Genomic DNA, 13,254 nt, shown 5'->3' with positions numbered 1-13,254 from the left:
GTCGCGTGGAAGCTGCATCGTGGCGTGTTGGCCTACCTGGTCTTGTGCCCGCTATATAATTTCGACAGGCGTCTCGGGAAGGTCAGCAGAAGGCAAAGCCCATCCACAACAGGTCGACTGAATAGATTCCGTGGTTCCACCACACGCCCATGCTGACGACAAACATGCATCTACAAGGCGCACATGCAAGACACAGACAAACCCCGCCTTTCGGAGCCGTGGCTCCGACTCGGATCCTTTCCCCTTCGCGCTCTCTCACACATGACAACCTTGATTAGAGTCCGCACATCTGAATGTATAGGTAATCAACGACGTTAGTGCTGGCTCGTACGTCAATGCCACACGCGGCGTCTGGAACGGTTTGCGGTACGTAGTTGTCGCTCGCGCAAATGATTGATTCCCTCATCTCTCCAAGATTGATTGGGCCATCGATCGTGTACGTATTTATGGACTGGGTATGATAGGGTATAGGGTATAGGGTATAGGGTATAGACAATTTCATTATCCTGTAGACCTCTTGGTCCTGCGGAGTGACTTTCCATCCTGCCTTTTACATGGCGATAATTTCTTCCTCGTGTCTCTCCCCTCTGGCTTTGTCTTGTCTTTCTGTATCGGGGAGTGTCTCGAACTAGAAACTATACGAGCTGCATTCTATAGTGGTGTTCAGGCCCTGCTCATATAAAGATGGTCTCCACGAGCGACATCCTCCTTAACAACACTTCGCTGCTCAGTCCCGGCAGCGGCCCCGTCTGCGCCCTGGTCGGGTGCACCGAGGGAATCGGGCTGGCGACGCTGCACGCGGTGCTGCGCCACACGTCGGCGCCGACCATCTACCTCGTCGGAGAAACTGCGCGCCTCGACGCCCTCAAGACTTCGGTACAGAGCCTCAACGCGTCTGCGAACATTGTCCCGATCGTTGTCACCCCCGACGAGGGCTCGAATCTGGTGTCGTGTGCGCAGGATGCTGCGCGGGAGATGGTCGCTTTGAACCCGCCCAGGCTGGATCTGTTGATCATGTCTTCGACGTCGCCGTCACCGTCACCGTCAGCGGACATCTCCCTCACGGAAGAAGGCATCGACCGCACCATTTGCGCCGAGTACTGCGCGCGGATGCGTATCCTGGTCACACTGCTCCCGCTCCTGCGCCTAGCGGCGTCTCCTCGTGTCGTCAGCGTCCTCGCCGGCGGACGAGAAGGGCGGGTCGACGTGGACGATCTCGGCACACCACGGACAACAGAGCCTTCCACCACAGCCGCCGCGGCGACCATGACGACGCTCTTCTTCGAATATCTCGCCGCACAGGTCGAGAACGACAAGATCGTCTTCCTGCACGTCAACCCGGGCGTTGTCTTCGGGGGTGTTCACACGAGCGTCGACGAGGCTGAGGGGGGCGAGAGAGTCCTCTTCGCCGCGACGAACGGTCGATTCCGCCGCGTCCGGGACCCCGAGCGCGCAAGGGGCACGCTGATCCAGCAGGGCAGTGACGGAGTGTTGGGCTCCGGCGTGTACCTCGTCAACGGAGACTCGAGCGTCGTCGAGGGCGGCGGGAGCGAAGAGTTGAAGAGGTTGAGACGTGACACAGGTGGTGGTGTCGTGCACAAGATCTGGGAGTATACCATGGGGCGAGTTTGTGGGGATTGAAGAAGTCCATCCTGTCAGAGAATCGTGTGATGTGTGTGAATGACAAGGGGTTCTCTCATATACTACCTAGATACCTACCTAGTAAGTATTGGTTTGGATACCCATATAGGTAGGTAGCTGGACAAGTCACGTTGCAGACACAGATACAGACACAATGGGCGCTGGTTATCTAGCTTCGCTGCACATACACAGCTCGATAGGCCACACACAGTATATACATGCTAACTTCTCGGTAGATCAGCGCCCCTGTCACGTTGATAACGTTGGTATGAAGCAGTACCAGGCACCAGGTACGCACGGCATAATCGTATAGGGTCGTGAGGCGCGTGCGTGGGTGACCCGATGGGAAAAGATTGAAGAATCTTTCAAAAGATCTTCGGGTGATGCTCCTATGCGAGATCGACGACTGCTCAGGGGTCAATAGATTCATCCAACGCACATCGGTTTGTGCCCAATGTCCTTTTCACACACAAGTCCAGCACACAGTCACACAAGTTGATCCCAAAATGGGTAAGATCGTATCATATCATTCGCCGACTCCAAAAGACAGACTGTACCAGCAAAGCACAGACCTCAATCCAGCGTCGCTTCCTGGACAAGATGAACCTCTCGCCAGTTGCGTTCGATCGTCCCGGTGTCCAGGTTCGCTCTCCAGACACTCAATTGCCATCGGGGAGATCCATCCCGCGATGTTTCTGGCAAATGGAACCGGATAGGGAAGACGAAGAACATGCTATAGGCGCGTCGGCGGGTCTTCTGGTTAAACGCCTCCATCACCGGGCCGTATCCATCCCTGGACTCCAGCACCTGCCACACGTGCAATATGACATTCGCGTCCGAGAGCTGGTCCGAGCCCGCCTGCTCGGGAATGGTGATCGTCCAGCCCTTGGGGTTCGGCGCGAACGTCGCCGTCTGTAGATTGGGGAATTTGTCCAGCTTGAGTTCCCACGTCGCCTCGAGTTCAAAGACATTCAGTCGCACGTGGCGCACGTGGCTCAGACTGTGCAGGGCGTTCATCCTGTTCACGAACGAGTGCAGCGCTTGCTGGCAATGGAGTTCCCACATGGCCATCTGGATGAAGACATGCTGAGCCTCACGTCGCACTTGGCCCGGCGGCGCGGACCTCAGCAGCCACTGGTGGTCTGCGCGATAAGGCCCCGTCGCGTCCGAGAAGCAGTAGCAGCCCGACTTGGCGGTCACGGCGACCCGGTTGCCATTGAAAGCGTGTGCAAAGACTTCCCATCGTATTTCAGCGGGCAGCTTCACCAATTGTGAGATTACATCTGCGAGCCGCTCGTCGCGAGTTTCCAGGGGAAAGAAGTATGGCCGCGCATTGAGGGTGTGGAAATATGTGGTCTCGGCTACTGCTGACTCGGACATGGCGCTGAAATGCTGACTACAAGAAGTGGCATGGGCATCCAGCTGTTACATCGTGGTCGCACCGGAGATGCTTGAGCTGTGAAGATGCTGGCTCCGGCATATCATGCTATGCTGGTGTTGGGACGAGGTACAGAAGAAGCGTGACCGATAAGGACCAGACGAGGCAAAAATGGTGCACCGTAGAAGTTGCTACGGTGACACAAATGACCACAGCTCAGCAAACAATCACGTGCCATAAACCAAAAAGAGTACCAAGTACATATTATACACATATATACTTCATGATAGACTGTATTTGAATATTGATACAGGAGGCATACCCAATCCTGCATAGATAACCCGAAAGCCTTTCTCTATTTCCCATCCATGGAGATCTATCCAATCTGTCGAGCCAGAGCCTGGGCGTCGAAGGATAACTCGAGAATCGCGCCCCCAGCAGAGGATGATTGTGCTTCCCACATTGATAGTACAGTTGAACAGATTGCGCAGATGCCAAGCTATAATATGGCGAATCCGAAAGTGTTGCATAAACTTGCGGACAGTCATTCAAATGATGGCCCGTAGCATTTGGAGCAACGCCTATAGTAATCATAAGATTTGACGTTGGTAATTCGCAAAGAGGACCTGCCCCCTGTTGTGCACATTGGGCCTTCCTTCAGCAGCGTAGCTTCAACCACGAGATACACTATACACCTCTTCTGCCGGAATATAGATCTTGTCTTGACCGACTGTGTGAAAGGGCCTTCGTGTTGTGCGGGTGCCTCATGTGATGGAGCTTGTCGTGGAAAACATCCTCGTCATAGTCTATTGTCTTCGGCAGACTGTCGACACGAAGTGGACGTCCGCCAGTAGCAGCAGATGACAGATGACTTAACATAGCAATGTCCTGACTGGATGGCTTCACAGCGGTCGAACGGTGCTTTGGTTTGACAGAACGAGACTCTCTCGGTACGGCTGGCACTGGAGGCAGCTCTCGATTCGGGGGCGGCTTGGAGGGTGGAGCAGGAGGCCGAGGAAAGTACTTTACCCCCTCATCTGAGGAGGCGCTCGTGCTGTAGTTTAAGTAGGTGAATGCGCCCGTCTCGATCGACTCACCGAACGACAGTCTCGGGTCCACTTGACTGTCGTTATTGTGCCAGTTATTCCAGTGCTTCTGCCGGGGTGTGTCCAACTCATTGCTCCAAGGTACCCGATTGGCAGGGATAGCTACCTCTGCGCGTCGAGCATTTCGGTGTAGAGAATGATCGCGGGAGCGCGGACTATCTGCCACTACCGTGTCGGAGACGCCATCAAAATTGAAGGACAAGAGTGAACTGACGGAAGTCGTGCCGGGGGTCGGGGTTGTGCTTGGAGGGGTATGACTGAGGGGCGAGTGAATTATTGGAACATCGAGAAGCATGGTTTGCTCTTGAGTCTGCCTTTCCTCTCTTGTTGTGGGTCGTGGATCTCGAGATCCTTGACGAAGGGTCCTCCCTGGACTGTAGTCATTAGATCGTCCCTCAATAGATTTTTCTGAAGATTTCTTTTCCCGGATTGGCGTATTCCTAGATCCTGCACTGCTCTCTGCTCTCTGTTGAGCGGCGCAATGGAGTCTGTCGACACTGGCAAAGCGACGAATAAGGTCACCTAGTTTCTGCTCGAGCTGAGCGCTAGTCAGACGTGCGAGTGGATCTCGCTCGAGACACTGGAGAATGAGCTGCACGATAGGGCCGACGGCATGATATACCTGACCGTCATTCTTTTTGGCTTTCTTTTCAGCTTCGTTTTGGAGGCCTTGGGCCCAGAGGAAGACCTGGCCAAGGTTGGCGTGGAAGCTCGCATCAGCCAGGCCTCCGCCACGGCCAGCCATCCGATTTTTGGCAGACCGAGCCCGCGAGAACGAGCTATAGCTGCGTTTGCAGAGAAGATTCAAGATGTCCATTATCACAGCCGCAAGTGAAAACACATCCGAGGCGTACATGTCGTGCTCGACCGACTGCCAGGTCTGAACGACAGCGCTTCGGCCTTCTGGGGCCGAGACGAAAATAGGGCTGTTAAGCGAAGGAGCCTTCCGGCCATTCGAACTAGTAGAAGACAGAATCGAGGGTGCCCTCCCTGGGACGATCGGATCATAGGTAGGCCGTGCTGTATCTTGGGTTACCACGGATCTGGTGTCCGTTGGAGACCCCAAGTCCCTACCGCGACCAGCAGACTGAGGCGGTGCATCAGGACCGATCGCTGCGCTCAATCGAAGCCTTGCATAGCCTCCTTTTGAAGTGGGTTGAAATGTATAAGTTGCTCCCGACGAAGCTGACCTGCTTCTCGCAGAATTCTTGCCGTCTGAATGGTTCTGTCTTGAAGAATTTCCACCCGCCTTCCGGCCAGATCGTCCTCCAGATGGAAGCGAGAGGGCAGCGGAGCCAGTGCTTTGAATTGTGACCGCTCGCTTCCATCGCTCGGGCGGACCGTATTGATATGCTTCGATGTCGTCATGGCGAGGTCTGTGACGAAGCAATCCGTCTCCGTCCAGCAACCCCAAGGAGATGGAGAAGGAGTTGTCAATTTGAATATTGGAGGGGCGGATACCTCCGTGGAATTCGCCGTTCTCGTGCAGCCATGCTAACGCACTGGCAATGCAGTGTGGCCAATTGATCAAAATACGTCGTCGCTCAGGCTTCGGGAGAGCACCAAAGCTTTTAGGCGTATCGGTGAGAAATGTCTTGAGGGTCCATTCGGCTGCTGGGGTGGAGATGACATTGAACACCCCTTGATAGAGATAGGAGCCATAGACAGACACGATGTGTTCGTGACACAGCCTTCTGCTCGCAGCGATTTCATTCAGAATGTCCTCCTCGCCGAGCGGTCCCTCGAGGAGGATGCGGCGCCGTACAAAGACCCTCTGATTGTCTGACGGTAACCGCACTCGATCGGTGCCTTCATGACTAAATGAGAGAACCACCGATTTCAAGCTGACAGGGACGACTGGGACTGCCTCTTCATCGGCATAACGGATGTGCTCCCCCTCTCCAACAACTCGTGTAAGGAAGCGGAACTGGTTCTTGTAGAAACGTTTATCCAAGGACCTATCCGGCTCATAGGAGAGCCGAAGATCGGGAACGGCTTGCTCGATGATGGGTAGATCTTCGTCGTCATACGAATCGTCGATGATGCCAAAGATTTGATCGGGCACACCGGTGGCTACCAGTATGAGGAAGAAGCGTTTGGCCCTAGTCAAGATCCAGTCCAAGTAGGTATCATCGGTCAGATCGCCTCCGAAATACAGAGGCCGCTGAAGATATTCCTGTTCATCTGCGCGGAGGTGCGAATGGACATATGCGGAGGTGACGGTTTCGTCCACACGCTCATCCGTCCACAGCGACATGATTCAGACGCTTTGTCCTCGTGAGCAGGATGACAGGAAGAAGGCCAACGCGAGGTTTTGAGTCGGTGACTAGTAAGAAAGCCATAGTCTTATCGGAGAGCATCCGGCTTCGAAGACAGGGGCTTGTCGGCAAACACGTGGAAAGTGGGCAACAGTCATGGTTAGCAGAAACCCAGCAGGGCTGTCAGGAACAGAAAGTAGCTGCAGTGCTTACTCTACAGGAGATGAAACCGGGGAAGAGGCAGATATAGATCGAGGGACGGGGAATCCATATGTCTTATTTGGCTCAAATTGGGAACGTCAGATCGCTTGAACGGGGTGTGGAGTTCGAACGGTCTCGCATGGCCAGTGGCGGCGCCAGAGAGCAAAGAAGATAAAGGCATGAGCAAGGGTACAGGAGTAGGTAGGATGTCGAGTGGGGGGTTTTAACCTACTACTCCAGTAGGTACGGGAGTCAAAGGGAGAAATACCTACTAGTAGATACACAGTTAGCAGGTCGCTGATAACATGAGGGGGAGTAAGACGGGGAGGGGACAAACAGCAACACAGAGACACCACAGACACACACACACCCCCTTATCTCGGCTTGAACAGGGGCAAAAGCAATGAGAAGCCCGTCTCTTTTGATCAGTTGATCCTTGCCGGCTCTCGGAAAGGATGGCATCTCCCTCCAGTGTATGTGTAGAAAGTAGATTTTGAGTTTTCTCACCTCCTCCTTTTTTCATTCTGAGACACCTCTCCTCATACGCCGCTGACGGAGTGATGATGGAGGAGCGACAGAAGGTGGCCTGAAGTGAACGGTGTGCCAGACCGAATCGCAATGATTCCAAAGTCTATCTGGGGGTCGAGTGTTGGTGACAGGTGGACAGTGCTGTGACGAGGTCCAAGGCTTATCCAGGAGAGATCATGTCGTTTGCTCGGACTGGACGGATTGCGGCGGCGGCGGCTGCCTCGGTAGCGGGTGATATGAACAGGGGAGGGATAGAGGGAGAGCAGACGATCGGATGCAGGATCGAGGATCGAGGATGCATGGCTCCTGTGGAAAAGGTGCCCAGGGCGCATTTGACTGGTTGCTTGCCAGCCTTATCAGGCATGAGAATGGATTTAAGCCTATTATCAGTTTAGTTACAAATAAAAGAAATGACAAAAGTCTCAGGGTCCCGAGTCGCGTGGGTCTCTGCATCCTTTTGACAGAAGCAACTTCGGCTCCCTTGATAACAGCACCACCGCATCACTACTCTTACTGAGTACTCGTTCCAATACTCGACAAGACCTCTGCCTCATACTAGTGATCGAGGCGACTTCCGCCTTCCCATGTTGTGGAGCTACGAGTGCCATTACTCGGTACTTCTCCTTAGATCCTCAGAAAGAGAGTGGGACGATGGAGTGACAGTCCCTCCTGTCCTCTGAATCAAACACCACCGAGTCCTTTCCCTCCTATAAGACCCTTAACGGCCCGACACGTTTCTGGGCTGACTTCCAAACTTTCTTCCCGGTACAGAGTTTGGCAATATGCTATAAGGCCCTCCGTCCCTCTCCTCCGTACAGGGATCGCCTCAAGGAACAAACACCCCGCATAACCTGAAACAGCATAGCAAACATTCGGACCAATACCAGCAGGAAATGATCTACGAGTAAAGAGCCAAGGGAATCATCACCGTCATCCGAACTGCGAGATGAGTGAAAGCGGCCAGCCATCACAGACATCTTGTCCGGGTCAGTATCACAATACGCACAGTCATCCGGCTGGGGTGTGACAGGGGAAAAGTATGGGGATGGTTGAGACAACTCCTCATCACCGTTTACCGTCTCAGATATTGCTTACCGCCAGTTGTTACTTTGCTCACCTCTATATAGTTTGCCGAGTATCGCTGACCCGTCTCCAGTTATCATTGTTTCGACTCTGGGCAAATTTAAGTATCCCTGGTGCTTGTTTCTTCCAGTTCAGCAGTGGGAGCGCCACCCGCCTAATCATCCCGACCAAGGAGAACTCAAAATGGTGCCATGGTGCCACCTGGAGTCTGAAGATGTTCAAGTCTCGCAAAATGTATCCTTGCAGGCCTGAAAACACCCCACATATACTTCCTCCTAGAGGGATGACAGGATGACAATTTAAGGGATGCCCCCCTCAACTTTGTTCCAACAAATACGTGCCTGAGGTATGGGTGCACCCAGCTTCTTCAACCTCGAAGCTTGGCACAATTATCCATAGGGTGCACAAAAGGATCTTGAGGAACCAAGTTTGGAGGGCTTCGTGGTTTTCAAAATATGCGGCAGCTGTGTTCATGCCGCAGCAATGTGCTTGCCATCCATAAACCCGCGGACGTGATCAAATCTAACCCAACCACCAAGCATGGCACATGATGGTCGCCCTGAGCTGCACGGACCATTCAGTGGCCGCTGCTCAGGTACAGACTGAGGTTTGCGACAACGAGATAATCAAATCCTGGCCACATACTTTCCTCATGCACGGCATCCATGGCGAGACGGAAAACGGGTGCTCCCAGAAGTTCTGAGGTCCGGCTCTGCCCGGTGCTCGAATCAATGTGACAGCCGTGCTTTCTGCACGGACAGCAGCGCTGATGATTCGTCTTGACCCAAAGACCTTGCTTGCACAGACGCGGAAGACGCATGCTGATGAAGCGCCCACACCCCAAATCCTCGAGAGACTTTTGGGTGTCCCTGCTGTTGCCTGCAGGAACCCTACGAGGTACGAGGTACACATTCCTTCCACATGGCCTTCACCGCCCGTGCAAGCAAGGAGGAGTGCCCGAGTAGAAGGCTTTCCATGACAGATCATTGCCAAGTCTGCGGGCTTTGGCAAACTTGGGGGAGATTGGGCCCCCCTGATCGACAACCAGAGAACAGTCAGGCGCGAAGAATTTTCTTCGCAATTCTTCTGATTCGACTATAGGGCTTAGGCACAACCCAGCTAACGTGTCAGTGCAAACAGCGGTCTATATGGCACGGAGACTACTGCGGCAGAATGTCCCTCGCAGAATGTCACAGGGACCATGTGCAATGCAGCGATATGCAAAGTTCGTCCAAGACTTCGTATAAGTCCAGCCTGATATCACCAGAATCACCGTATTCCTGGCGCCACCAGCGCCGAGCCCAGAGCTTCGTTCGGCAAATCGGGCAGTTCATCTGAGAGAAGCCGGATGAATTACGGTCTGGTCTACCGCCACAGGATTCCTCTGGCGCCCGGTTGCCCCAGCTTGGTGCTTAATAATAGCATCTCTCTCTCAAGGCTAGACACCGGTTACGAAGGCTCTCGTACCTAGAAGTCGTAAGCTCTGGGTTTATAACGGCAGAAGGCCAGCTATGCAAGGCCGAGGGATGCACTGGGGCAAAAAAGAGCATAATTGTCTGGATGGGAATTTCCAGGGCACGGACCATCGAGAGGAAGCAAATGCCGCCCAAAGCTTACGGGCTTGAAGGTGATAAGTCGAAGTTTATGAGCTTTAGGTAAGTGCCTAATGGATCTCCAGACGGAACTGTTTCCCCCCCTGCGAGCGGCCTACTACTAGGTACCAAACATCCATAACAGTATCTAGTACTTCGTATGTTACTTCGTACTGGTGAAGAAGAAGAAAAAACCCTAAAACACCTCATGCGCAACGGCCCAAGATGCTCCACTGGCATCGCTAAGTGCCAAAGTCCCACCCCCCTCTTCTTCTCCCACCCCCCCTTTGCTGGACAGATGGACAGAAGAATTTTGAGGCCACGGCTAAAACAATAGAGTTTCCCCTTCTGCTGCCGAGGCCCCTGTCGTGGAATTGTGGCTCGTACGATCCACGAGGGTCTAGAACACGCCAACTGTCATCCTCAACCACCCCAATCCCAGGGATTGGCAACTCCACTGCAATGTTCTGCATAGCCAAATGCCTGTGCCTAATCCTCTCTTGCTCGTTGTTGGGCCTTGTTCGAAGTGCCCACGTAACTTTGGAGCTCGAAAAAAAATGGCGCGAAGGCTACGGTGTTGTACCTGCAAGTGCTCCAACCGGGTCTCCTTGACCGCGCCTCGCCCGCTCAAGGCCATCTGAGAAAGAAAATAGACCCTCACATCTGGTCGTACATGAGTCTTGTGGCCCGACACAGCCGAGTGCTTCCTCGACATCTGTTCTTCTTTGTTCGTTCACCAGCAGGTTTCCGTTTGGTCCAAAAGGGCTGTTTTCCAGAGCATTTGGTTGCGTGTGAGAGAGTGTGGCCAGTTCCCCTTGTCGTTACTCACTTTTAATTCTTGTCCTTCATTATTCATATTCCTCTTCCCAGCACCCAGGTTAGAGTTCCTGCTTGCACTCTCCCCCGGAGAATCCCAAACGCACCTTTGTTCCGATCGCCTTCGCCTTTCACGTTCTTGCCACGAGCAGATCTTCATGGGCTTACGATATCTCCCCTGCCAATGACCTCCCAGCCTCTGTCGCTGGATAATGGCGTGGCCACTGTCTTCAAACCGCAACCGGTAGTTGTGCGAATACAAGAGCTCTCCCTATGTCTGTCAAGCGGAGACCGGTGCGATGAATCCACGCAGGGAGTTGTAAAAGTGTTCGGAAAATCGAGAGACGGTCTGAGGAATGGTTCAAGATCCATGCTGGACGGACAAGGATTGAAGAGACCAGACGATGATATTGGGCAGGGTCAACAACGAACTACCCGACCCAAGCCACGGCGAAGGTCGTCGTCGTTAGGGTCACTGGAGGGTTTCAGCGTGGGCCATGACGACTACTTCAGTCGCAGGATTCAATCAGCAAGCATCTATAAAACCAGAAGTTCTGACGCCGCGGGGCCTTTGATGGCGCGGTCAGAGAAAGAAAAGCACTCAGAATCCTGTCACGATGTCATCAGAGATCCTTCAAGGCTGCTAGACATTACTGCCGCTCCTATCAAAATCTCAGAACCATTACCCACGCCTGGGTGGTTCTACCCGTCCCAGGTCCTTGGACAAGCGTTCAACGGACCGTGTGGGATTGTACCACCCCTCACACCTCCAGAGGATCTCGACTCTTTCAAATGGGAGACACCGTCACAGACAGATTCTAGTGGAGGTGCCCGCACGGTATCAAGCTACGAAAGCGATTCAGGGAGCCAGAGACAAAGCCAGCCTCGCACAAGTTCCACGTCTCGTCCGTCAGAGATACGAATGCCAGAACCGTCAAACATGTCGCGGGACGAATCGAGCCGGTTGAATTGGCTTGAACGAGCTTGCCAGCATCTTGGTATGCCCTTCTCACTTGAAACTTGACGTGTTTACTGACTGATTTATGTGCAGTATCCTCTTCGGGGGATTTCACCAGTCAACAACAAATTCAAATGGTCGTCCAGGCTCTACCTTCCCAGCCAAGGTCAACCCATACGAGACCCATCTACGACAGAGTGGTTGAAGACGTGCAGAACCACTTCACATCCCCTCCCTACATCACCATCACGCACGCATATTTCCAAGCAATCAGCATGGACGAAGTTCCAGCCTCGCCTCCCGCAACACCAAACACGAACTATCCGAGCGACGATTACTTCCAGGATCATACTGTCTTTACGCATGCGGCCGTTGTTCCAGCGTATCATTCCCATGTGACCACTTTCAGTGCTGTGGCTCCACGCCCATCGAACATTATTGCGGCTCCTAGTAGTATACAGATTTCGATTCTGGAACGGTATATTCCGCCTACGACGCCTCGGGAAGTGGAGGACTTTTTCACGTTGAGCAGGCGGTCTTATTTGGCGGACAGGCTATTGGAATTATCTTCGAATGAGGGCTCGCTACTACTGATCTACCCGACGAAGCTGGGCGGACAAACATTTGCGAGTCGATATATCGGACCGGTTATCGAGCCTTTCCTGCGGCAATTTATCCTGCTCAACAACCTCTACACAGATATTGCGATTCAGTTAGGTCGAATGGACGCGGTCGCAAGTATGAAGAGCTTTGAGGAGATGCAAACCATGCTATTAGCCATGTGCGAAGCTCTCAGTCAGAGAGCACCATCACGAGGGCTCCCAAGTCGATACCAGATTATCCACGCAGAAACCGCTGAGGTAGTGCTCGACCGCACCCTGTGGAAAGAGTGGTACATTGAGCAAGAGCAGCCGCGTCTACGACAGAACTTAGTGGATTATCATAAGAGTGGCGGGCGTATGCCAGCGAGAAGCGGTCGGATTGAAGTGACACCTGGCATGCTTGCAAGAGAAGTGGTTGATGGGATCCGCCAGAGTCGGGAGACAGCAGGAAATGTGGGCGTCGAGGTAGCTGTGTTTGTTGTTCGACGCACGACTGTCGTGTAACGTTCTGTCGCGGCCAGAAATCCGCATTACCTGTGGCGCAGGCTGGTCGCTGGGTCTCTCTCTATCTCTCTCAGAGCATGCATGGCAAACATGTAATTGATCAAAGCAAGGCGTTGCGGGCTGAAAGTGAGATTTCGCGCGGGTTTGGGGTCACAGGACAATGAATGAGCCATGAGATACCCCACGGATTGTGCGATTCTAATGAAAATAAGGTCGATGCACACCAAAAAAGAAAAGGGAATGAAAGAGGCACTTCTCAACTGGCACCAGTGATCCGTATAACTAACTGATCCATATGTGCTGTTCTCAGTCCTCGTATTCACCATCGACGTTCACGAGTTCTCGTACAAGAACCACCCTCCACTACTCTCTATCAAATTAGCACCGCCACCACCCGCGATAATGAGGATGACGTGCGCAGTCAAGCGAGATTGTACATGTTTCAGAAATCTTATCACACCGGCCCAGGATTAGGGTAGTTCCCGATGGCTTGCTTCGAGAAAGCAGGACTGTCGGTCGCGGCATCTTAGAGTTCCATGTAACCTACTGCAGAAGGCTAGAGGGCACCTACCTAGCGAGTAGTACGA

General features: G+C 53.3%; 4 protein-coding genes across 4 annotated transcripts; 2 read left to right on the top strand and 2 right to left on the bottom strand.

The window, feature by feature from the left end:
• Nucleotides 1-684: 684 nt before the first annotated feature.
• On the top strand, nt 685-1,641 carry Z517_03376 (uncharacterized protein; the record flags this gene model as incomplete). The annotated part of the gene is made up of 1 exon (XM_013432483.1): nt 685-1,641. One exon carries the CDS (start codon nt 685-687, stop codon nt 1,639-1,641), a length of 957 nt encoding a protein of 318 aa, XP_013287937.1.
• A 573-nt stretch (nt 1,642-2,214) lies between these two features.
• Z517_03375 (uncharacterized protein) lies at nt 2,215-3,021 on the bottom strand (the record flags this gene model as incomplete). The annotated part of the gene is made up of 1 exon (XM_013432482.1): nt 2,215-3,021. One exon carries the CDS (start codon nt 3,019-3,021, stop codon nt 2,215-2,217), a length of 807 nt encoding a protein of 268 aa, XP_013287936.1.
• A 685-nt stretch (nt 3,022-3,706) lies between these two features.
• Nucleotides 3,707-6,382, bottom strand: Z517_03374 (uncharacterized protein; the record flags this gene model as incomplete). Its single annotated transcript, XM_013432481.1, has 1 exon — nt 3,707-6,382. The coding sequence occupies one exon, from the start codon at nt 6,380-6,382 to the stop codon at nt 3,707-3,709; it is 2,676 nt and encodes an 891-aa protein (XP_013287935.1).
• A 4,405-nt stretch (nt 6,383-10,787) lies between these two features.
• On the top strand, nt 10,788-12,667 carry Z517_03373 (uncharacterized protein; the record flags this gene model as incomplete). Its single annotated transcript, XM_013432480.1, has 2 exons — nt 10,788-11,601; nt 11,655-12,667. 2 exons carry the CDS (start codon nt 10,788-10,790, stop codon nt 12,665-12,667), a joined length of 1,827 nt encoding a protein of 608 aa, XP_013287934.1.
• Between the last annotated feature and the right edge of the window lie 587 nt (nt 12,668-13,254).

Source organism: Fonsecaea pedrosoi (assembly GCF_000835455.1).
Source record: "Fonsecaea pedrosoi CBS 271.37 unplaced genomic scaffold supercont1.2, whole genome shotgun sequence".
NCBI classification, from domain to species: domain Eukaryota; kingdom Fungi; phylum Ascomycota; class Eurotiomycetes; order Chaetothyriales; family Herpotrichiellaceae; genus Fonsecaea; species Fonsecaea pedrosoi.
The sequence above is the reverse complement of the archived record's forward strand: the minus strand, read 5'-3'. Positions and strand labels throughout refer to the sequence as shown.